Raw genomic sequence first — 26,067 nt, 5'->3', positions numbered from 1 at the left:
TCTTCCAGCCTCGACCCATTACCCAATTCCCAAACCGCTTGATATTTTAGGTATCTGTTAGAGCAGCACCCTACTCTTCTGGTACCAAGTTCTATCTTATTTAGTGTTGCTATTACAGAAAATGGAAACCCTGGTGGTGTAGCGGTTAAGTGCTACAGCTGCTAACCAAAGGGTCGGCAGTTTGAATCCGCCAGGCACTCTTTGGAAACTCTATGGGGCAGTTCTACTCCATCCTATAGGGTCGCTATGAGTCGGAATCGACTCGAAGGCACTGGGTTTGGGTTTTATTACAGAAATACCATAAGTGGAGGCTTTAACAAACAGAAATTTATTTTCTCACAGTTTAGGAGGCTAGAAGTCTGAATTCAGGGCGCCAGCTCCAGGGCAAGGCTTTCTCTCTCTGTCAGCTCTGGAAGAAAGTCTTTGTTTCTTTAGCCTTTGCTTCCCAGTTCCTTGGAGATCTCCATGTGTCTTGGCATCTCTCTTACCCTATCTCTTCTCTGCTGGCTTAATTTTTTTTTTTTTCCTCAAAAGAGATTGACTGAAGATACACCCTACACTAATCCTGTTTATTAAAATAACAAAGAAGACCCATTCTTAAATGAGATTATAACCATAGGCATAGAGGTTAGGATTCAAAACACATATTTTGGGGGGACACAATTCAACCCATAACACTTCCTTTCAATCCTTCTTTTCTTTAGATACCTTTGGAAAGTCACTGTGAAACGGTAGCAGGTAGGAGAAGCTGCTGTCTCACTGTGAGATCCAAAACCTACCGCAAGCCCCTCTCCCTTTAGTTAACAAGGAGGCGTTTGGGGGAGTGGAAGCCAAGCTTCCCGTAGACTGACTATCGGGAAGTCAGGGCATTCCATCTACACCAGAAAAACAAAGTCTGTTTCTTTTTATCTCCAGAGAACATGGTGCTATTAACATGGTTACTTTGAGATTCTGCAAAATTATCTCCTCATTACAAATAACCCTTCATTGCTTGGTACAAAACACTCTATTGTCTGAGGATTTTTCAAATATATATTGCTTTTCCAGGGTGGAAGCTAGTCATAATTCATTTAGGTATCTGTCTATGCATCTATGTATCTATCTCTATACCTGGAGACCTGGTGACGTACTGGTTAAGAGCTACAGCTGTTAACCAAAAGGCTGGCAGTTCGAATCCACCAGCCTCTCTTGGAAACGTTACGGGCCAGTTCTACTCTGTCTTATAGTGTTGCTATTAGTCAGAATCTACTCAACAGGAAGAGGATGTATACCTCTAATCCTTACAACATTCCTTCAGCTAGGAATTATCTCTACTTCACAGCTGAGGCTCAGGGAGGTTACATAACCTGCCCAAGGCAGCGTGGTAAACAGTGACCCAGGTGGGAAATGAACCCAGATGTGTTCACTCCACACCAAAGTCCAGGCTGTGTGCTGAGTGGCTGGATCTTCTCCTTCCTCCCACCGAGCCGGGTTCAAGTGCATGGCGGAGGGTGGGAGGCTGGGCTGTGTCTCTGCATGCCTAACAGAGCTGCCTAACAGCCATTCCAGCACTGACTTTCAAAGGCACTAATGGGCCCCAGTCATTCTAACTAAAAATACCATGGACTCTGGTGTCCCTTTCCATGACCCCACCAATGCAAAGGCAACAGCTCGTGGGCAAACTGGACATCACTGTTTGGAGAAAACCCTGCTTCAGTTTATCGATGTTGATTAATGTCTGTTCAAAGAATTATCCACTAATGGCCAATTTGTATTGCCTCATCATGCATGTCTCAGTGTATCCTAAAAAATACTTCCACACACTAGGTTGTAGCTACCTGGGTGCTGGATTTCCTATGCTGAACCGTAATAAAGGGAGATGAATAATGAGATAGCTTTCCAGGTCGGTATTTGCCTCTGGAAATGGTGCCTTAAGTCTTTAGCAACAGTAATCCGGAGGACCACACTTGTGCCTTGCCTGGAAGAGCACGTTTGATTTCTTCGCTTTTATGCACAAATTGCACCTTGCTACAGAAACAAGACGCTTTAAGCTCTGCGTTTCTGGGCAGCCACAGTATTTCTTACGTGTGGACTCAGTGTTCCATGTTTAGGATGCCTTCTGGGCTAAGTTTCAATGCACGAAGTGCAACGCCTGGTATGCCTGAGAAGGCCTCGTCCAAGGCTGACTGCCTTCTGGCCTTCAGCTCTGTGGGTGCCTTCTCATTCTCTCTGCTGAATGCAACAGTGCATGACTCTTGTCTTTTTTTTTTTTTTTTTTTGGCTCAATAAAATTCTCTGAGTGGAGCTATAAAAACCTACCAAACTAGTGGGAGTAGGCAATGCAGGGGAAGAATTACCAAGAAACAAATAATGGGTTTGTTTCAAGGGGCAATCATTAAGATGCATATAAGGCATTTTCAGAAATTATTAAAAGGCCTAAACAAACCACTGGTAACATTTTGTCAACAGCACTCCATCCTATGTCATCACACAAAGGGACAATTTTGGGTCGTGTTTGCAAAGTTACGTTTTATACGTAAGTAACCCTGCTCCTGTCGAACCTCGCGGGACCTCACCCACCCACCCAAATACAAACGGGAAAGCACCTATGAGCCCAGGCCTCAAGTGGGCCAGAAACATTGATCACACTTCTAGATGAGCTTTATGTTGGGCTGCAAAAATGTCCTCGTGTAATTGGAATATAGATTCCACAGCTTTATTGAATGTCAAAGCGTATTATTCCGCACAGCTGAGCGGGGCACCGCTGAACTGGTATTTCTTTTCCCTGACAAACACCTATTAAGCAGTCAGCATAAACTCTTCCCTCACAACCCCTGACATCACCCCCAGGGCAGGCAGACACAGAACTGCGTATGAAAATTATAGTTTTATTGTCCATACAAGTGAAGGTTTAACTCGGGCTCCTGCTTCTGTCCGAGCTGTATAAAGAAGCAATTCTTCTCATAGAACAAATAAGCACAGTACACTATTGTAATCCAAGAAACAGGCACTGTTTATGTATCGGAAGGCCTTGCTCTCACTAGGGCTGACAGTCCAATGGGCCAGAAGCCACATCTTAGCAGCTGTAGAAAAGAAAGCTGTGGAAGTCACAAATGATGAGGGGCCCAAAGCAGCAGACACCGATGACCGGGCCGCTGGTGGAAACCTTCCTCTGAGGCCAGCTTTCTCCCGGCTAGTTCAGCAAGCAGGACTCATAGGTGGGGACCATGTACTTAATGTTGATGAAGGCATCCTCTCCCCCGTAGCGCTCAAAGGCCTCCAGCGTCTCCTGGATCAGGTCTCCAATGTTCTCCCTCTTCTGCTGGCTGTAGTCGATGCCATCTCCGGAGTTCACTGGTTCAGGCAAACACACAAAGAGGCCAGTTACTCCTCTGCCATTCTCCCCAAAGCCCTACACATCAGCCTAGGCATCTTCTCTGAACGCTTGGTAGGAGACACAAACATTTAACAGTTTTAGGTGATAATGTATAACAATATACAAAAAATACACAAAAACCCAAAGTAACAAAATACAAATATGCAAAAACACAAAGTCCCAGATTGAAGTTGATGAAAACTGACCTAAAATAAAGAAGTACCAGAGTAAAGGAAAGTGGGCGAATCATGGTTACGACACAGATTACCGGTAAGAGATTCTCTTTCTCTCCTCCGTTTAACTAAGAGTGCTCTTCAGGCTTGGTGTCTTCAAAGTCACAGTATGGCACATTCAGAAGAAACGGCCTCTGGTCAGGTCAGGCTTTGGGTCCTACGTGATTTAAAATGGATATTCCTGACTTAGCTCACACCTGTGCCTGTTGCTTTCGTAGCTGTGATGGACTCATTCTCCTGTAAGGATCAGGGGTTCAAGTGTCCAGTTGTCTGGAATTATTTACCCCCCCTCTGGGTGCGGGTGGGACCAGAGGGAGGAAATGGCATTTCCTGCTAGGGCTGCTCCTGACTGATAACTGAGCGTGTGGCTATCAGTGATCACTTAGGCTTCCTGGGAGGTTGTGCCACTAGTGGTTTGGGGCTCTCTGGTGTCTAAGTCCGGAAAGGCAGGTCAGCCCGTGGGCAACCTGGGAGCTTATGTTGAGCCTTGGGTTTGTCCCAGCCAAGGCCACACACAGCCTGGAAGGGACCACTGCCACTCAGACCACATGCAGGATGGAGCCCCTCGGGGTAGCTTTTGAAGGCCCGGGGAGCCTATGTCTGAGATTCACTATTATATACAATGGTGTGGATGGAATTGTGTTCCCCCAGATATGTGCTTAAATCCTAACCCCTATATCTGTGGGTTTTATATCTGTGGATGTGATGTAATGTAATGTAATCACTTTCCTTTTTTTTTTTTTTTTTGTAATCACTTTCTATAATGCGATCTAATGTTCTGCAATCAATCAGTTGAGGTCCTACCAGTGTGGAGTGGATCCTACACCTAACCACACCTGAGTTACAGAAAGAGCACAGTAGACACCCAGACATGCAGGTAGACACAGAGGGAAGACAATGGCCATTTGATGATGGAAGCAGATGCATCTACAAGCTCAGGAATGCCAACAATTGCCAGCTACTAGATTTTGAAATAGACAAAGAAAGGCCACCCACTAAAGCCACACACTGAATTTAGACTTCTAGCCTCCCAACTGTTAGGAAATAAATTTCTGTTCTTTAAAGCCACTTACTTGGGGTATTTCTGATAGGCAGTGCTAGGAAGCTAAGACACACAGTAAACTCAATCTCAAACCACCTGGGTAAGGAAGATCTGACTGCACCCAGCTTGAGAGATGTCTAGAGCAATTACCCAAGTGTGTGGGAGTCTGAGAAAAACAGGAGGCTCAATGCTTCAATCCAGAGTATAAAATTTTCACAATTTTTTCTCTAATTATAGTCATTATGTGTTTTCATGTTGCATTTCACTCACTGACTTCCAAGGGCTTCCGCAACATTCGCTCCTCAGGCAAGCAAGTCATTATTATGCCTCTGTGAGGGGCTAAACGTCACCACCATCTTACAGCTTTGAGGACAGTGTTGCATACAATGGGGCTGAGAAAGGTGCGCAATGAGGACCGGAGCTCAGGTCAGGGGATGCCACAGGGTAGTTACCTTTAGAACCACTCGACAATGTGTGTTATACCTGAAACCGTGTTCATTTCAGCCACAATTCAAATATAGCCCCCCAATGTTTTCCATGTTTGAATATGGAAATAGCAGGAGATGGGATATTTAAACATTTTCCCCCTAGTCATTCTGGGCATCTTTAGAAAACTTAGTGGTGGTTCAGACCAGCTGTAGATGCAATAATTACAATTTCACACAACATAACGTAAGAAGGTCTTTCGCTTGCTTTTTCCAGAATCTTATTAAAGAAATATCACTTTCTTCTACAATATAGAGAAAGTAAATTGCTATTCTGATTAGTTTCCGTTGAAGGCAGGCAGAAACAGTACTAATTTTCAGAAAGAGAGAATGAAAGAGAAAGAGACAATTTGAGTCATACAACAGTAGTGCGTATCAACGTTTCACAACAAACCAACTTAAACTGGCTCTCAAAACCGTTCAATTAGGTGAACTTCCTCATTGTGGAAAGCTTTCTGTATCACACAGAGAACTGGGTTTAAGTTCACATAAAGTTTGATTTACACGGTAGTCGGTCATCCAGAATGTCCAAATACGCTAGCTCTACACAACAGGAAAGCCATAAAATGTTTGAACAACAGGGCTCTTGCCCCATTGTTTTTGAGAAAAATGACAAAGTTTTTTTTTAAACAACAATATACAAAAATGCACATTTAAGGTAAGCGGAATCTTTTTTTAAAGGCTTTAGTGTGGCCTGAGTGGAGCAGACTCTTTTTTTAAAGGCTTCAGTGTGGCCTGAGTGGAGCTGGTGCTGTCAGGAGTTGCTGCATACAGAAGACAACACGGGGCACTGCTCCATCCTAAAGGAGAAAGGTCTCTGAGTCGATTTAAGAGAAAAGCAGGAGGAAGCTCGGGTGCATGGACTGCTGATGTTTGTTACAGAGGCAAAGAAAAGATGTTAAGAAAGTCGACAAGTGGGGCAGGAACAAAAGCAACAAAGAGTCAGAAAATGGGGCAGGAGGGAGAAGACTGTGGGGCAAGAGAGACAGAGTTGGGGGACGCACCAATTAGGAACCTCATCAACTTCCTGGAGGGGAAGAGTGTCCAGTGAGTGTTTTGGGCTGACCTTGTGTGCCACCCCCCAGATTACAGCCCTGGTAAAGCCCTCATGGTCCTGAAAGAGGCAGGCTGGAGAGAACGTGGCATCACCTGTTTGCATAGCACAGCTGAGCCCCTGGAGCAGACCCCTCAGAGCTACTGGAAGAGCAAATGGTAACAAGGATGCCTCATTGGGATGGCCTTGACCCCACTCCTTATGGACAAAGATATGTATAGTAATCACTAGTAAATGGCGCCTTTTGTTGGCATATTAGCCAAAAGGTCAAGTACGGAGTAGATCACGGGACAGCCATAGTTCCCTGAAGGAGGCAGAGGGGGTTCGGAAAGTCTGCCCACAACGGAAAGCTTAACGCCCTGTTTTTCCCACTGCCTTCTAGGCAACAACGACAAGCAGCAATTTATTTCAATAGTAACCTATTCTTATTTTTCAAAAATATTTAACTGTAGGAGTAAGTAGACTATGTAGCTTTTTTGTTTCTTGACAGTGGAGAACTCAAATGATAAGAGAACAGAAGTTGCTTATTCAGAAAGTGAGTTGGAGTTGGAATATTTTGTGGTTGCAGAATGTGTATCATTGGGATAAAAAAAGGAACAAGAAAGGAGCACGTCCCTTATTTTGCATGCTGTCATGATGACAACGCATGGGTTAGTGCCCAACTCTGTAGAAAGGCAGGTGAGTAATGTGGGCTCTTTCAAAGCCACTAGATCGTTGGCTTCTTCGAGAGTCTGAAATCAAGTGATTACTCCAAGCTCACTGTTTTTAATACATACGACACTGTTAGCAGATGTGATTGTGAGCACAGGGTGCTTTAAATAAAAACCAAGATAGTTATTTACAATTGTCAATTCTGATTAGGAAGATGACATTTCAATTTTGGAAGCTGGGGATCTATTTTATGTCCAGCTTCCAGGAAGACACGCTGATGACAGAAAAGGTAGGATAACAAAGGTTTGAACCAGATTTTGTATTCTAAAGGGATAAAACGCAGACAGAATAAAGAGGGGACTTTGTCCCTCTTCCTGGAGACGCCCACACGTAGGAGGCATGCAACTACTGTGTAAAAGTTGTTCCTGGTTAAGACTTAGTTTAAGTGTCTTTATCATTCCACACGTTGAATTTTCTTTGATGACGTAAGTAGCGTGTTTAAGTGTGGTGACCTCATGTGTGTCAGAGTTGAAGTCTGCTCCGTGGGGTTTTCCACGGCATGACTGCTCGGAAGTAGATCAGCAGGCTTTTCTTCCAAGGTGCCTCTGGTGGACTCGAACCAGCAAACTTTTGGTTAGCAGCTGAGCGTTTCACTCTCGACTCGATGGCAACTGGTGTCTTTTTTTTCATTCCGAAAATGCATACCTGAGCTGTCCTGAGACAGATGTGTATATACTCCGCTTCTTGTTCTCTCAGAGCACCCTCCTGGCGCATCAATTCAGCTTGTGACTGTGAAGTGACTATCGTAACACTTGTCACCAAGGGCCACTGCAAACGGAAGTCACAGAAGACACACTTACATTTCACACAGATATCTGCCATTCAATGACAAGGGCCAATAGCATGTCATGGAGGGTCGTGATGAAATATTCTCTTAGCATCGTCATTTCCTTTTCTTTGGTTACTGCTATTACAGGAACAGCTATGGAAGCAGCAGTCAAGAAATCAAATGACTCATTGTGTTGGGAAAGCCTACTGCAAAAGATCTCTTTAAAGTGTTGGAAAGCAAAGATGTCACCTTGAGGACTAAGGTGCACCTGATCCAAGCTATGGCGTTTTCAATTGCCTCACATGCATGCGAAAGCTGGACAATAAATAAGGAAGACTAAATTGATGCCTTTGAATTATGCTGTTGGCGAAGAATATTGAATGTACCACGGACTGCCAAAAGAATGAACAAGTCTGTCTTGGAAGAAGTACAACCAGAACCCTCTGTAGAAGCGAGGATGGTGAGACATTGTCTCGAATACTTTGGACACGTTATCTGGAGGAACCAGTTCCTAGAGAAGGACATCGTGTTTGGTAAAGTAGAGGGTCAGCAAAAGAGAGGAAGAGACTCAACAAGATGGATTGACACCGTGGTTGCAATGATGGGCTCAAACATAGCAAGGATTATAAGGATGGTGCAGGACAACCAGTCTTTCCTTCTGCTTCACATAAGGCTGCTATGAGTTGGAACCAATTTGGTAGCACCTAACAACAATAACAACAATTACAAGAAAGGGAAAAACAAAGTCAAGGGAGGCAAAGCCCGAAAGAAAGGATGATTTTGGTGGCCAGCACAGGCCTTCTCAAGTCAGTGCTGGGGTTTGCTTTGGAGCGCCACTCTGCGTACTGGTCCTGGCGTTGTGGTATCAATGGCAGCTATTATTACGTGAAGTTCTCTCTGCAGACTGAGTGCTCTGCTAGGCACTGAGGTGTGACACCACAAAAGAAGAAAGGCCCTTGCCTTTGAGGGAGCTTACCATCTAGATAAGGAGCCCTGGTTGTGCAACAGTTAAGTGCTCTGCTGCTAACTGAAAGGTCGGCAATTCAAACTCACCCAGCAGCTCCATGAAATAAAAACCTGGTGATCTGCTCCTGTAAAAATTAGAGCCAAGAAAACCCTATGGAGTAGTTCTACTCTATCACAGTGTTGCTATGAGTCGAAGCTGACTCAGGACCTAACAACACAATAACAACAACAAAAAATCATCTAATTGGTACAAGCCAGCAATGGGTTCAGCTGCTAACTGGAAGGCTGGAAATTCGAGACCAACCAGAGGCGACTCAGAAGAAATGCCTGGAGATTTACTTCTGAAAAATTAGCCATTGAAAACCCCCTACGGAGCACAGTTTTACTCTGCACACATGACATCAGAGTCAACTCGATGGCAACTGGTTATCCTCTAGTTAAGGGAGCTTAACTAGCCCCTTCCCTGTAGAACACAATGCTCACCCACGCCCTCTGCGCCCCAGGTGTCCCTTAGAGGTGCAAGGAGCTTTAAAAGAATGTGTGGATGGCTGCAAGGAGGCTGAAGGAGAATTTAATTCAAATTTGGGTTTTTCTGTCTCTAATTTCTTTTGGGGGGGGCAGATACTCTTAAATATTAAATATTTAGATATCTCATATGAACAACAATACACAAAGGAGTTATTTGGAAATAGAAGCATTATTTAAAGCATCAGAAATAGAAAAACAAATAAATGCTTACTTCAAATTGCTTACTTAGTGTATTCAAGTGTTATTCATTTGATACCAAACAAATGAAATAATTTACCTATATATTCTGGCAATGACTATGAAAATACATAGACGTGATGTCAGGAACAGAAGCCCTTTGGTTAATCTGGAAAATCTCCTAATGGAAGGAGCAGCATCACGTTATAAAAGGGAACGCAGACCCCTTAGGTCTATGGGACGCAAGCCATCTGTGCCCAACGCCTCACTCATTCCTGAAATTGCGGGAGTTTGGTGCTTCTAGAAGTTCCCACTCTTAAAGGAAATGCTAGCTTGGGAAACTCAATTAGAAACCACCTGATGGAACTGGGAAATGATAAGGGCTGACTCCAACAGCGCCCAGGCTGTCACTACCCCTCTTTCTTCACAGCAAAGACTAACTCTGGGAACTTCACTTTTATGATATAACTCACCATGCGCCATCACGAAAATGGTTCAGGTTACTTCTTAGGTACACAGTGGCACTTTAAATAACTGGTGGAAATTAGCAAACGTCTCATATAAACAGGTTGACGGTTAACCTGACAAACAGCATTTACCCAGCCTTTGGCAGCACCGGACATTGAGTCAGGCTGACCTGTTGCCTCAGTACCTGAGGCTAAATTACAGCCCTAAAACCAAGGCTTTGATGTGAATGGCTGCCAGTGATGCAAAATGGTCCAGCCACACCCTACGCTGGTTTCCCGCTGTCTCTCTGGCCATTTTGGGGGTGGGGGTGTTGCCAAATATAGCTCGTTTGCGTACATGGTACTTGCATGTGAATCCAGGCCAGGTCTAGCCTGAAGCTTTTCTCAGTATTAGAGTGTTAAGCCATATGAAGAAAATTCTAGAGAACGAGTTTGCCATACAGGCTCCCAAGGTGAAAGGTCTGGCATGCGAATTGTAAACAAAAGTGTTGGCCCCTTGGTGCCCGCCCACCAGGGCAGGGGAATCTCACTGAAGCAACATTGAGTGGGATCAAAACGAAATACCAAGACTATCAACCTCGCTTCTTTCTAGATAGGAAAGGCATTTTTTTTTTTTTTTTTTTTGGTTTCTCAAATGCCAAACTGAAAATTTTCTTTCAAGAGCTGTAAAACTAAACTGGAGCCATCTTACCTGTCAAGACCTGAACCTACAGATGGCATCAGTCACAGCTGCATTCCTTCTTGGCTGGGTTTCAGTGATGTCACGCACAGGGGCAAGAGAAAGCCAGCCCTGGGGACCTGAGCTTAGGTCTCGGCAGGTACGCACAGGTGGAAGCTACTGCAAGCATTATCATTATAAAATGTTTCTGGGTGACACTATACCATCATAGAGTTTTCTGCTGGGTGACTGTGAACTAATTCCCCTTTTGGGTTTAGTGGCTTTGGGAATTAGAATTGCGATGACCAAAACAGTAATCCCGCATTTGTACTTACTGGGATTTAAACAGGCATGTCAGTTGTAGTGAAACAAAAGCAAAATTTTTCAAAAGAGATAGTTAAAAAGTTAATTATTGTCATTAAATAAGATGTCATTTAAAATACACTTACAATATTCATGAACTTAGAAATGGTTAATTTTGAGGGTTTCTTTTGTTTTTTCCTTTTCAATCTGAATTAAGAAAGGGGGTAATAAGGCATCCAGGTGTATTTTAACTAGGGATTTAGGCGCCTGGATCAAACTGTCAACTTCTATTTGCCAGAAATATCCATTCATGTGGGATTAGCTTGGACTCCATTTACCTCACAGAAAGAACTTCACCAGTTTTGAAATAAAATATTTTCTCCCATAAATTTTAGACAGTTACAAGGGAGACAACTAGGAACTCCAGTCTGATCCTTCTGGAGGTGAAGGGATGAGGAGAAAGGGGAGAGGGAATAAAACCAGGACAAAATTCATTGTTCTCATGGGAAAAGCATTTTGAGGAGATTATCAGATGAACTGCTTACAGACTTACAGATCTCTTGCCTTTCTTGTTTCAGCTTTGCTCTATGACTTCAGGGGACTGATTTTTTCTTAACCATAACATGTGTCATCCCATTCAGAATTTTGGGTGTTTCTGTGTTCGGTCCATGTTGAGCCACTGCTCGTTGGTTGGCTTCACATTCTTGTGGAAATGGAAGGTTTCAACATACTCTCAGGTATGACCTCACAATGGATATTTCCAAAGTCGTGGTTCATGGGGTGTGTGAATCAAAGTTGTAATGGCTTTGCAACCAAAAACTTATAATAACCATAGCATCTGGCATGCTGGAGATGCCCAAGGGCTTAAATACTTCAAATCTTCTCAGATCCTGTTGACATTAATGAAATTCACAAGATTTCCTTCCCCTGAAGATAAAAGCTTTGAAGCAAGCACCCGATTCCCAGCTGGATGTCTCTCTCTCTCTTCCTCTCTTTTTGACACTGGAGCTGGCTGACTAAAGCACGAGGCTACTAAGCCATCACATTTCCCGAAGCTCGAGGAAAGGTTTTCATTTTCTGAATGGAGGCACTGATCACTTGTGAAGCTGAAGATATCTTGGGTCTTCAACCAAGTGTAGATTAAATATTTAAATTTCTGTTCAGATGGCCAATGAAGATTTCTGAACAATTGCAATTTATTTCAACTGAAAAGCAGACTTATTTTTCTGAGAACTGAAAAATTACAATATTTGGAATATACTGGTGCAGTAGAAAGAGCTCTGGATTTCAAGGCAGATAAGTTGGGATTTAGTTTTTCAATAACTTTGTAGACAGGTTATTCAGTGGTGTCACTAGTGGGGTACAGAGGGTGCGGGCTGCACCAGGTGACACTGTCAGAGGGGGTGACACCAGAATGACCATCTATAAAAATGTCCCTGTAGTTTGCTATAACAACAAAACATTTTTTGTAAGCCTTTGAATTGTGGTGTTGGCGAAGAATATTGAATATACCATGGACTGACAAAAGAATGAACAAATCTGTCTTGGAAGAAGTGCGGCCAGAATGTTCCTTAGAGTCAAGGATGGCGAGACTGCGTCTTACATACTTTGGGCATGTTGTCAGGAGGGATCAGTCCCTGGAGAAGGACATCATGCTTGGCAGAGTACAGGGTCAGCGGAAAAGAGGAAGACCCTCAACGAGGTGGATTGACACAGTGGCTGCAACAATGAGCTCAAGCATAACAACGATTGTAAGGATGGCGCAGGACCGGGCAGTGTTTCGTTCTGTTGTGCATAGGGTCGCTATGAGTCAGAACAGACTCGAGGACACCTAACAACAACAACATCTTAAATGTATCAGTATACCCACAATGCTAAAACTCTGTGCTAATTTTAATTTTTGAACCTTCTAATGTGCTCCACTCAGAGCTGTCATTATTACCCAATTACAGGGACGCTTTGAATCCCATGATTTCATTTGCATGTATTACAAGGAGGCGCTGTTTTTTACGTTGCCACCGGTGTTTTTACAGTTGCTGATTTTGTCTAATTTTCTGGTGTTTTAGCACAATATTGTGGTAATTAGTATTTGTGAACCTATATCAATAGCTTTTTGAGGATGAAATAGTAATTAGAGGAAAAGGAGGAATGATATATGGGAATTATGATTTGAGTAACATTAGTACAATAAACATTACTAAAGATTCTGTATGGTCTGGTATGGGAGGAGGTCCATGGGGGGGCGGGGTGACACCACGAGTTGCTGCACTGGGTGACACCAACCCTAGCGACACCATTGAGGTTACTTAATTTCTGAGTCTCAGCTTCCTCCTGCGTACAACAATTTTGAAGAATTATACAGTTGCTTTGGGATCATACAGTTAGTCTGTGATATTATAAAATATAATGTTAGGATGGATAGGAACCCAGAGGTTGTCCAAAGTTCAGACACTTTGTTGTACATAAATCTCATAAAATCACCTTCAACTTCAAGTTCTAAGAAAACCCAAAATGACCAAATGTTTATGTAATTAATTCTAGTTAAGAAAGAACACTGTCAAAAAACTCAAATTATTTGTTGACACAATTCCAAAAGTTATTTCATTCTGCCATTTCAATAAACCTATATAGATTTTGATTTCTTAGAAGTCTATGGATTGATTTATTTTACACACTCAAATTGACAAGGATTTGGTCAAGATTATCAAAAAGGCAAGTTAGGAACACCTCAGGTTAATGGCTATTCTGATCTGGGAGTTATACTGAGAAAAATAGGTGCGTTCACCAATTTATCACTATTCAGGTAGTTACAACAATAGATTCAATGACCACTGAATTCAGCTGGATTTAATTCTGTGAAGTGAAAGCCTCTCTCTTTTCTTCTTGGCTGGCGTGACCCAACGAGTAGACAACATCAATCAAGGAAGAGAGAGTTCAGTCCAGCTCCACCTCGAATCTAGTCCCTGCTGCCTTCTCGAGGTGGGGTAATCATAATAATAATAACAATAGCAATGGCATACTGTGATTTACACTGATTGGCTAATTCAGAATTAAGAACAGCCCTGTGAGGTAGATATTATTATTAGCTCCTCTTCACAAAGGAGGAAGGTGAGAAAACTGGCTGGCGTGGTACAAGCAGTAAGTGATACTGGGACACTGACAAAGAGAAACTGTGGTAGGTATCCGCTGACATGATGGGAAGACCCAGGAGGAGAGGCCTAAGAATGGGCCACAGGTGTATATGTCAACAGAGGAAGTGTGTGAGGTAGCACAACTTAGGTCTCTCTCCCCATGGAAGGACTTTAACCCTGGAGAGAAGGAATATATATCATCAGGAGAGAGGATCTTAGAGAATAAATGTGTGAGCAGACAGCTACTTGCAGCAGCCAATCAATTAGTGGTTCATACGGTAGTAAACTGTTCATCTTAGCTTCATTTTTATGTACTATGGTGCTATCTTTTTTTTTTTTTTTTTTTTTTTTTTTTTTTTTTTTTTTGCTATCTTTACTGCATTATATGTTCTTGAAATAATAACATCATTCACAGAGATATATGCAGAAAGACAAAAATCAAGTTTAACTGATTTCCAAGGCTTTTTTGCAAGGCCATATACATGATGAAGTTGGGGTAATTTCAGCAGTGATTTCATACTTCCTCTTCCCTGTTGTTGTAAGCATTCCCTATGATTTATGTCTCAATCTGGTGGGGACCGTTATAACCAGAATACCAAAAGCCAAACCTGTTGCCATCAATTCTGACTCATAGTGACCCTATAGGACAGAGTAGAACTGCCCCATAGGGTTTTCAAGGAGCGGCTGGTAGATTTGAACTGCCAACATTTTGATTAGTAGCCAAGCTCTTAACCACTGTGTCGCCAGGGCTCGGGGACCATTATATAGTCTTACAAATGGGGAGATGCTAGGGCTCTTGGGTACAAGCCAGAAGAGCAGTCTGAGAGTCAGTGTCTGGGATGCCATTTCTCCCTAGTGGGAGGACCGAGGCCTTGGGGAAACAGACAACTGGAGAACGGGACTCGGCTGAGAAAGTATAAAGTGGGAATCTTGCAGGCATCTGAATGGCCTTTCTAAATCCTTAAAAAAAAAGCCACCTTTAAGACACAGATGTTGGGATGATGGGGAACTTTGACTCAAATTCCAGGTTGACGCCCTCTATGAAGACCAAGAGGATGTCCTTCAGGAAAGTGCGCTTATGATTCTCCGACAGTACTCAATGTAATTTAATGTTGTATGGGGACCCTCAGATGGCCCCCACAGGTAAGTGCTGAATGCCCCGTCTTCATCAAGTACCTATTAGTGGCGAGGCCCCCTGCTTGGGCTGGAAGGTTAGTCCTCATTGAGTCCTCCTCCACTTTATTCAGTTTGGATTGCTCAGTGCTTGGTGGGTCTGTTAATAGACCCTAGTTCCACCCTGGAGCACAGCTAATAGTCCATTTGGTCTTTCTGTTTTCTAACTTTCTGCTTCCTAAATTACCCCGAAAACTTCCAGATTAATTTCCCTAATAATTCCTCTCCTGATTAATGTAACCAATCTCTCTACGTTGTATGATGGATCAAATTCAAATTCTGGATCATTCTGTAATCTAAATTCCTTGTGAAGCCACCCTTACCTGCTCCTTTCCAAGGCTTCCTGTTCTGTTCAGACTGGGCTTCCTACTCACCCCAACGTGTGAAATTTTCATTCAGACCTGTAAAATTCCCCTCTCCCCCACGGTAAGTGCCAGAAGGTACATTTTGGATTCACTTTCTCTGTGATGTTGACTTACAATCATGTCTCCTTCTTTTGAGTCTCTAGGGCAATAATAGTCTTTACTCTTCAAGCCCCACACTTGACTGCATGTCAGGCTAGAACCCTTAACAAATGTTTGTGTTTACATAGCTTTCCTAGATTTTACCGCCTCTTGGAGGATAGGGTAGGGTCATGCTACTTATTTTACAGACGGTTCATTGGCATCAAATAAAAAAAACAAACACTTGTAAAATGAATGAATTAATGAATGAATGACTACTCTGTGGGTTTATTGTATCCAGGCACTGTTATAAGCAAACTCAGTTCTAAATAAATTGTATGTTAAATGTAATATGAACAGTTTGTCCATGTGAGTTCTCATCCATGAAAATAGCAGACTGACACATCTTTCTCCCGTGGAGCGGCTGGTGTGCTCTAACCACCAACCTTTTGGTTAGCAGCCGGGCTCTTAACCACTGTGCCACCAAGGCTCCTTCATGGAAATAGTATTTATGTGAATTTGGAAAGATGCAACCAAATAAGTTTAAGCACGGGAAAAGTTTCTATAGTTTGATAGATGCTTCTCTCAGTCAAAGTCTTCCTTGGTTCAAGTGGGATTTATCTGGATTAGCCTTGAATTTGAGAAAACAAAACAAAACTTTCTTTTTCCAAAGCGAAAATTCAGATTATCCCATTCATTTTATTACCAGCCTTTGCTTCAAGATGTAGGAAATACTGGGGTTTTATAATGCATTCGTTTAATACTGTCTATATTTTGATTAATATGATTTCTTACATAGCTACACGGTAATTTTCAACCAGCTCAAGAAATAGCAAAACAAGTGATTTTGATTGGAAAGGAAATATTGATTGCTGCTTTCAGAAATGATGCGAACCTATCAGGAAATAATTTTCACTATTTCTATACTGACTGGAAAACTTTTGCAGGGACAATGACTTATCATGGTCTCCGTTTCCAGGATGTTATATACAGTCCATTTAGTGATATTATATACAGTCCATTTTTAGCTCTGATTTTTCTCTTTTTGTAATTGAGGTACAAAAAGGAAACAAACAAACAAAAAAACACCCTCAGATTTCTTACAAATGGTATCAGCGAACACAGGAAACCATGGGGAAATGCATTTGTTCAATCACCTTCTTTAGGACTTTGATCTACCAGATGAACCCCAGCCTGTCTGTGCCCACACTGGTGACCACCCCCCCACAGAGCATGATTAAGAAATTTTACAGGATTAGCTTGTACAACAGGCCACAGAGCCGCAGAATAAAAAACCTTGATGCACTCATCGTTCTATTGCAAAAGAAAATAAACACCAGTTAAACCCAGTTGCCACGGAGTTGACTCTGATTCGTGGCGACCCCGTGTGTGACGGAGCAGAACTGGGCACCACAGGGTTTTCAATGGCTGATTTTTTGGAAGTAGATCACCGGGCCTTTCTTCTGAGGTGCCTCTGGGTGGACTGAAACCATCAACCTTTCAGTTAGTAGCCAAGCACTTAACCATTTGCGCCACCCAGGGACTCCTAAACGAATAAATCATCTCACTAAGTGTGCTTAAAGTGAGAAAACGGGTTATACCATTTCCGTAGATCAGATGTTTCCCCGATTATTTGGGACAAATCTCAGCCTGCCTAAACTACCTAGTCTTTGAAAGTTCTCAAATGAACTAATGAGTACAAAATTTGTGTAGATTTCTACACCATTAGCTGGGAAATTTACAGAGTGGGAACTTTTCTCATCATATGAGCTAATTAATGTAAAAATCATATATTTAATGAGCAAATCAAAGCGGTGTGCTAACTGCTGTAAAAGTGACAGAGTTAAAACCTTCCAACCTTTTACAACTGTCTCAGTTTAAAATAACCTCACAGGACTTTGGAAAGCTCTGACTATCCACTTCACCAGCTTCTGTGCTGGAGAAAGACTCTCTTCCCCAAAGCACGTTAGTGGAGTACATCAAGAGAAAATGCTGGAGCTGGCCCCATGACATTTCACAGATGGTCAGGGTTTTGCTAAAGTCCAGTCAAAGTTGGGGCCACACAGTGGAAAAAAAAAAAAGAGAGAGAGAGCGAGGCACCTAAACTGAGGAAGCAAAATGAAAATGTGGCCATTTAATTTGCCGTAACAGCAAAATTGGGTTTACACAGAATTGAAACTAAAGCTTGTTGGAAATGCTGATGGGTGAAATATGCTGACTTTTGATACTTTCGAATAAAGACTGTTTATTTGCCTGAGTTACATTTTTATCTCTTGAATTCCTCAGTTTCGTGCCCCCAGTTGCTTTTCTCTGAATCAGGACTTTAGGAGTAGCAAGTGCAGAGAAAAGGCAGCTTGGAAAGGGCTCCCAAGGGGTTGAGACCCTGTGGACAAGGACATGCGTGCAGGCTTCTCATTGCACACAAATGGATTTGAATCCCAGCTCATCGGGACCCTCGCTAATTGAATGGGACCCTCAGTCGCTGACTGAAACAGGCCTAATAATACCTACTTAAGGGGAGGTGCAAGAAGGCAGTGGTGGCTTGGTGGTAGAATTCTCACCTTCCATGAGGGAGACCAAGGTTCAATTCCCGGCCATCTGTCAGTGGAAGCTTGTGTATTGCTATGGTGCTAAACAGGCTTCAGTGGAGCTTCCAGAGTAAGGCACACTGGGAAGAAAGGCTGGCCATCTACTGCCAGAAATCTCCCAATAAAAACCCTGTGAGAATATACATTTTATTTTTATAAAATATGGAAGCAGCTGATAAACTTTGGCAATTATTATTACTGTAGCTCTTATATTTGTATTCTCACTCCCAGATAATAGCAGATCATCTATAATTTAACTCTCTTCTGGGATGGGACTGGAAGTATTGCCCAGAACACCACAGAGTAAGCTTTTTACTTGATCGTTTAATGAAATGGGTCCACTCTTCAGGCTCACAAAGGAAGCAGCACTTGAGCTGTTTTATCCTTCAGTTAGGTGGGAGAGCAAGGGCACCACTACCTGACTTCACCCTGAATGCACAGCCTCATCCTTGGCTGTACCACCATCCAGCTGTGGCTTGTTTCCTAGTCCACAGGTACTCTGGCCCTGGTTGGGCCTCCCATAGATGATCAAGATGCATGGTTGCTGGATTTTATAAGCAAACAATTTATGACATAAATGTACACTCAATGGTCTCTCATTTCCCCCTTTTTTTTTTCATAGTTTAATACAGAGCCCTGGTGGCATGGTGGTCAGCAGCTTGAATCCACCAGCCACCCCTTGGAAATCCTATGGGGCAGTTCTCCTTTGTCCTATAGGGTTGCTATGAGTTGGAATTGACTCCATGGCTAGTGTTTTTTTTTTTTTTCATTTTGTTTTTTATAGTTCAATATGTTGGTGCCCAAATTAACAGGGAAAGTTGGGTTACTGTTATCCAGCAAATGGTGCTCAGGCTTGGCTATCTGAGGGCTGGCCATGCTGTGTTGTTCTCTTTGGCCTCAACAAAGTCCTGGTTTTTCTAATTTCAGGAACATAGTTAGTGATGAACCAGCTCCCTAAGTTGTTGGCTTACTGTGTTTGATGTATCCTTGTTAACCAGCAAGAAAAAGTGGATTTTGTTTCTGAACACAAGCCTGTTACTTGTGCCTCAAGCCACCATAAGGTCATTATTATGTAGCATTCTTAAGGGACTTAATATTTGCACAATAGTTAACATTTGTATTTCCTAATTTTATGTTTTAAGGCAGGCTATATAATTGGCTCACCATCCATCTGTCAGTTTGTCCTCCTGTGGTGGCCTGTGGTTGCTGTGATGTTGGAAGCTATGCCACTGGTACTTCAAATACTAGCAAGGTCACCCATGATGGGCATGTTTTAGCAGGGCTTCTAGACTCAGAGAGACTAGGAATAAGATCTGCTGATCTTTTTCTGAAAATGAGCCAGTGAAAACCCTATGGATCACAACAGAATATTGTCTGATAAGATGGCACCGGATCCGGCGATGTTCTATTCTGCTGTACATAGAGTTGCCATGAGTTGGACCTGACTTGATGGCAACTAACAACAACAATATCTCATTGGCACTTATTACATACTAACTACAATGAGTTATAATTCTCATTTTATATCAGGAAAGTAGCTGAATTAAAAAAAAAAAGTAGAGAAAACAAATAACTGCCTCCTTGCCTATTGCTGAGCCTAGGTGAGAATGATGTTGTAGGGAGCTAAAGAATCAGAGGGAAGCACTGGTTTCTAGAAACACATCACCTACATAAACTAACACAAATTAAGGTAGAAAATCTGAACAGACCCATAATGAGAAGAGATTGAAAAGGTAAAAAAAAACAAAACAAAAAACTTCCAACAAAAAAAAAGTCCTGGCCCAGATGACTTCACTGGAAAATTCTACCATTCAGAGAAGAGTTCACACAAGTACTACTCAAACTACTTCAGAACATAGAAAAGGAAAGGATACTTCTAAATTCATTCTATGAGAACAGCGTAACCCTGATACCAAAACCAGGCAAAGACAGCAGAAAAAAAGAAAATTACAGACAATATCTCTCATGAATATAGATGTAAAAATTCTCAACAAAATTCTAGGCAACAGAATTCAGCATCATAAAAAAAAAAAACAAAAAAACAAAAAAAAAACACCCCAACCAAGTAGGATTCATACCAGGTATGTAAGGATGGTTCAACATTAGAAAATCAATCAACCTAATCCACCAGATAGATAAAGGAATCACAATCATCTCAATGAACACAGAAAACGCATTTGATAAAGTCCAACACCTATTCCTGATAAAAACTCTCAATAAAATAGGAGTAGGAGGGAAATTCCTTAACGTAATAAAGGGCATCTATACAAAACCAACACCCAACATCATTCTCAGTAGAGAGAGGCTGAAAACATTCCCTCTGAGAACCGGAACAAGACAAGGATGCTCTTTATCACTACTTCTATTTAACATTGTGCTGGAAGTCCTAGATAGAGCAATAAGGCAAGAAAAATAAATAAAGGGCATCTGAATTGGTAAGGAAGAAGTAAAACTATCCCTATTTGTGGATGATATGATACTATACATACAGAACCCAAAGGACTCCACAGGAAAACTACTGGAACTAATTGAAAGATGCAAAAGAGTAACAGGATACAAGATCGACATGCAAAAATCAGTTGGATTCCTATACACCAATAAAGAGAACTATGAAAAGAAAATCAGGAAAGCCATACCATTTATAATAGCCCCCCAAAACTAAAATACTTAGGAATAAATCTAACCAGGGAAGTAAAAGACCTATACAAAGAAAACTAGAATACACTACTGCAAGAAACCAAACGAGATCAACATAAATGGAAAAACATACCATGAGCATGGATAGGTAGACTCAACAAAGCAAAAATGTCAACTCTACCCAAAGCAATCTATGAATACAATGCAATCCTGATAGAAATACCAACAGCATTCTTTAACAAGATGGGAAAACTAATCATTAACTTTATATGGAAACAGAAGCGGGCCAAGATAAGTGAAGCATTATTGAAGAAGAAAAGTAGGAGGCCTTGTATTACCTGACCTCGGAACCTACTATACAGCTACAGTAGTCAAAAGAACCTGGTACTGATACAACAGTAGACGTACTGACCAACGGAACAGAATCGAAAACCCAGATGTAAATCCATCCACCTATGGTCACCTGATCTTTGACCAAGGCCCAAAGTTCATTAAATGGGGGAAAAGACAGTCTTTTTAACAAACAGTGCTGGCAAAACTGGAAGTCCATCTGTAAAAAAAATGAAACAGGAGCCATACCTCATGCCTTATACAAAAACTAATTCAAAATGTATCAAAGACCTAAATATAAAACCAAAAACTATAAAGATCATAGAAGAAAAAATAAGGTCAGTGCTACAGGCCCTAATACACAGCATAAATAGCATACGAACCATAACTGACAATACAAAATACCAGAAGATAACTGGGATCTTCTAAAAATTACTTATGCTCATCAAAAGACGCCACCAAAAGAGCAAAAAGAGAACCTACAGACTGGGAAAAATTTTTTGGCCATGACGTATTCAACAAAGGTCTAATCTCTAAAATCTGTAGAAAAATTCAACATCTCTACAACAAAACGACAAACAATCCAATTAAAAAATGGGCAAAAGATATGAACAGATGCTTCACCAAAGAAGACATTTAAGCAGCTAACAGACACATGGGGAAATGGTCTAGATCACTAGCCATTAAAAAAAAAACAAAACACAAATCGAAACTACAATGAGATGCCATCTTGCCCTAACATTACTAGTATATACACACACACACACACACAAGAAAAAACAGAAAATAACAAATGTTGGAGAGGCTGTGGGGAGACTGGAACTCTTACGCACTGCTGGTGGAATGCAAAACAGTACAACCATTTTGGAAAATGATATGGCGATTCCTTAAAAAGCTAGAAATAGAAATACCATATGATCCAGCAATCCCACTCCTAGCAATACATCCTAGAAAAATAAGAGCCGTCATGTGAATGGACATATGCACACCCACATTCATTGCAGCATTATTCACAATGGTAAAAAGATGGAAACAACCTAAGGGCCCATCAACAGATGAATGGATAAACAAACTATGGTACTTACACACAATGAAATACTACTCAAAGATAAAGAACAATGATGAATTTGTGAAACATCTCATAACATGGATGAATCTAGAAGGCATCATGCTGAGTGAAATAAGTCCATCACAAAAGGACAACTATTGTATGAGACCACTATTACGAAAACTCATGAAAAGGTTTACACCCAGAAAGAAACAATCTTTGAAAAGGGGAGAGTGTTGACACATTGCATAATGGGCAGCTGACATTAAGAGGAAGGGGAGGAGTGGGAAAGAAAAACACTGAACAGACAATAGACAAATGGTAACTTTGGTGAAGGGTAAGGCAGTACAAAATACCAGGCAAGCTAGCACAACTTGTCCAAGGTAAGGTCATGGAAGCTCCATAGACATATCCAAAGTCCTTGAGAGACCAAATTACTGGGCTAAGGGCTCTGGGGATCGTGGTCTCGGGGGATATCTAGCTGAATTGGCATGACATAGTTTATAAAGAAAATGTTCTACATCCGACTATGGTAAGTAATGTCTGGGGTCTTAAAAGCTTGTGAACGGCCATCTGAGATACTACACTGGTCCCGCCCCATCTGGAGCAAGGGAGAATGATGAAAACCGAAGACACAAGGGAAAGATTAGTCCAAAGGACTAATGGACCACAAGTACCATGACCTCCACCAGACTGAGTCCAGCACAACAAGATGGTGCTCGGCTACCACCACCAACTGCTGTGACAGGGATCACAACAGCAGGTCTCAGACAGAGCTGGAGAAAAATGTAGAACAAAATTCTAACTCACAAAAAAAGACCAGACTTACTGGTCTGACAGAAACTGGAGTAACCCTGAGAGAATGGCCCTAGGATACCCTTTTAACTCAGTGATGAAGTCACTCCTGGGGTTCACCCTTCAGCCAAAGATTAGACAGGCCCCTAAAACAAACAATAATATACATAGCTCAACCACATACATAAGACTAAAAGAGCACACCAGCCCTGGGGCAAGGACGAGAAGGCAGGAGGAGACAGGAGAGGTGGACAAATGGAAGTGCGGATCCCAAGGTAGAGAAAGGGAGAATGCTGAGATTTTGTGGGGTGGGCAGCCAATGTCACAAAACAATATGTGTATTAATTGTTCACAGAGAAACTAATTTACTCTGTAAACCTTCATCTAAATCACAATAAAAAAGAAGGGACTCATCAGGTGTTGCTGAGGCTCAGGCCTGGCCCTGCAGGATAAATGCTGGGAAGAGGAGGACGGGGCACGTGTTCTGTGTCCCCTGTTGTAGCTGGAATCACTCCTCCAACCTCTTGCACTGCTTGGGTTGTCACTTTGGCCTCTGTGTCCAAAGAAACCCTCTCCCCTTTTGCTGACTTTTCAAAGCCATGGCTCTGGGTCGATTCGGACTCAAAGCCACCCAATAGAACTTGGGTGGACCTTACGGCGCCTGCCCCCGGGTAAAGCTCCCAAATTGGATGCTTGCACTGTGGACTCAGGGCTGAGTAAACTGAGGCAAAAGCCCAGGCAAACAAGCACACTTGGTGGGCCATAGTGAAGCTGGCTCCTGCCCTGTTGCTCTGAACAATGGAAAACCCCCGGAAGGTCACTGGAGACCTGAGCCAAGGGCTGAGCTATTTCCTGGCTTTTCGCCACTGTTCCCCTCCTAGGGACCTGCATCTTCTCACTCCCCGTGGCCTCTAAGTAAATCATTCCATTTACTTCCAGGTCCTGGAAGTAGTCCATTGAGGGGCATTGTCTCCTTGCATGCTTCCATCAACAAAGCCCAGGTCATCGTTTCTAGCTAGGCAATGGCTTTAACAGAGACCTGTAGCCCAAGGAGCAGCTCTAATAGTGGGCATTTCAGGGATCAAAGTAACCTGGTATAAGAAGAGTTCATGGCCACTCAGATAACATTAGTCTGCAGCTAACTTTTCACCGGTCCTGACGTGTCTGCTTGGGCTGAGTGTGTGGGTGGGTCAGCACAGGGACAGGGAGAGCGCTTGTCTTAGTGAACTACCATTGCTCTTCTTCAATCTATGCAGAGTCAATTCCGACTCATTGTGTGACCCTATGGGACAGAGCACAACTGCCCCATAGGGTTTCCAAGGAGTGGCTGGTGGATTTGAACTGCCGACCTTTTAGTTAGCAGCCATAGCTCTTAACCACTGTACCACTTTTTGTCTGCTTGCGCAGCCTGCCTGGTTGTGGTTGTTGTTGTTAGGTGCCATCAAGTCATGGCGACCCTATGCACAACAGAATGAAACACTGCCTGGTTCTGCACCATCCTTACAATCGTTGTTATGCTTGAGCTCATTGTTGCAGCCACTGTGTCAATCCACCTCATTGAGGGTCTTCCTCTTTTCCGCTGACCCTGTACTTTCCCAAGCATGATGTCCTTCTCCAGGGACTGATCCCTCCTCACAACATGTCCAAAGTATGTAAGACACAGTCTCGCCATTCTTGCCTCTAAGGAGCATTCTGTGTACTTCTTCCAAGACAGATTTGTTCATTCTTTTGTCAGTCCATGGTATATTCAATATTCTTCGCCAACACCACAATTCAAAGGCATCAATTCCTCTTTGGTCTTCCTTATTCACTGTCCAGCTTTTACATGCATATGATGCGATTGAAAATACTATGGCCTGGGTCAGGCGCACCTTAGTCTTCAAGGTGACATCTTTGTTCTTCAACACTTTGAAGAGGTCCTTTGCAGCAGATTTACCCAATGCAATGCGTCTTTTGATTTCTTGACTGCTGCTTCCATGGCTGTTGATTGTGTATCCAAGTAAAATAAAATTCTTGACAACTTCAATGTCTGCATGCTGAGCTCAGTGGCTGCTTGCTAACTGGTTCCCCAGTTGAGGATGAGAGGGATGTGGCAATCAATCCAATGAGGAAATCAGAAACTAGGTTCTATTTTCAACTCAGAAGTGGTCATCCAACTCCGTGATTTCAAGAAGGTTGATGACGTCTTCTAGGCACTGAGGATACAGTGGCGAACTGGAGGAGCACCAGGAGCTTAGGTTCTGGAAGGTCAGATGATGTATCAACAAACCAGTAAGAAACAAGGCAACTGTAGAGATGAAGGAATGGAAACAGGGAGATGTGGCAGGGGCCAGGGAGGGGTGTCTCCAGGCAGAGGGGAGGAAGGTGTCCATGAGGAGGTAAATTTCAGCTGATACCTAAATGCTGAGAAGGAGCCACCAGGAAGGACTCCCAGGCAGAAGAGCACATGCAAAGGACCTGAGGCCCAAAGAGCTGTTATCAGAGTGCTGGCATCACCAGATCATCCTGTTTGTTTTCTGCCACATTCACCAGCGCTCTCAGCAGTTGGGATCTACCAGGCGCTCCTTGGAAACCCTATAGGGCAGTTCTACCCTGTCCTATGTGGTCACTATGAGTCAGAATAGACTTGATGGCAACGGGTTATTCCTAATTTTGGTTTCTAAATGTTGTTTATACCTATGGAGTTGAGGTATAACTTCCTTAACTATTTTCCTGTAGGATTCTCTGAATGGCACAAACAGTTAAGTGTTTGACTACTAACTGTAGGGTTGGGGAGGTTCAAGTCCACTCAGAGGCATCTGGATAAAAAGGCCTGGCGATAAGCTTCCCAAAGGTGAGAACCTGGAAAACCCTACGGAGCAGCTGTACTCTGCACGCATGGGGTTGCCATCAGTAGGAATCTACTCAATGGCAACTGTTTTTTTCTAATTTTTTGGTTTATTCTTTTACGGTTAAGGACATTACCTCCACTTTCAAATTTTCACAGTTTTAGATAATGATGCAATAACCATCTTTAAGCGTGGAGCTTTGTTTCTTCTTTAGTTACATTATTTCCTTCCAACAATTCTCAGAAGTGAGATTACCGTTTTCAAAAAGATGAACATTTTGTAGTTATTGGTATATTTTTCCATATTGATTTTCAGAAAGGTTATGCCAATTTATAATGTCGACAGT

The 26,067-nt window shown here is 42.5% G+C and overlaps 1 protein-coding gene across 1 annotated transcript in view; it reads right to left on the bottom strand.

Annotated features, from left to right (window-relative positions):
- Positions 1-2,781: 2,781 nt before the first annotated feature.
- PACRG (parkin coregulated) overlaps positions 2,782-26,067 on the bottom strand; it is a 601,449-nt gene continuing 578,163 nt past the window's right edge. Inside the window, exon 5 of the mRNA XM_049853613.1 lies at positions 2,782-3,333. Within this exon, the coding sequence (XP_049709570.1) occupies positions 3,173-3,333 (161 nt within the window). The 3' untranslated portion in view covers positions 2,782-3,172. The remainder of the gene's footprint in view (positions 3,334-26,067) is intronic.

The sequence above is a fragment of the Elephas maximus genome, chromosome 1, assembly GCF_024166365.1.
Source record: "Elephas maximus indicus isolate mEleMax1 chromosome 1, mEleMax1 primary haplotype, whole genome shotgun sequence".
NCBI classification, from domain to species: domain Eukaryota; kingdom Metazoa; phylum Chordata; class Mammalia; order Proboscidea; family Elephantidae; genus Elephas; species Elephas maximus.
Note: the sequence above shows the minus strand (reverse complement) of the source record. Positions and strands in the feature narration are given on the sequence as shown.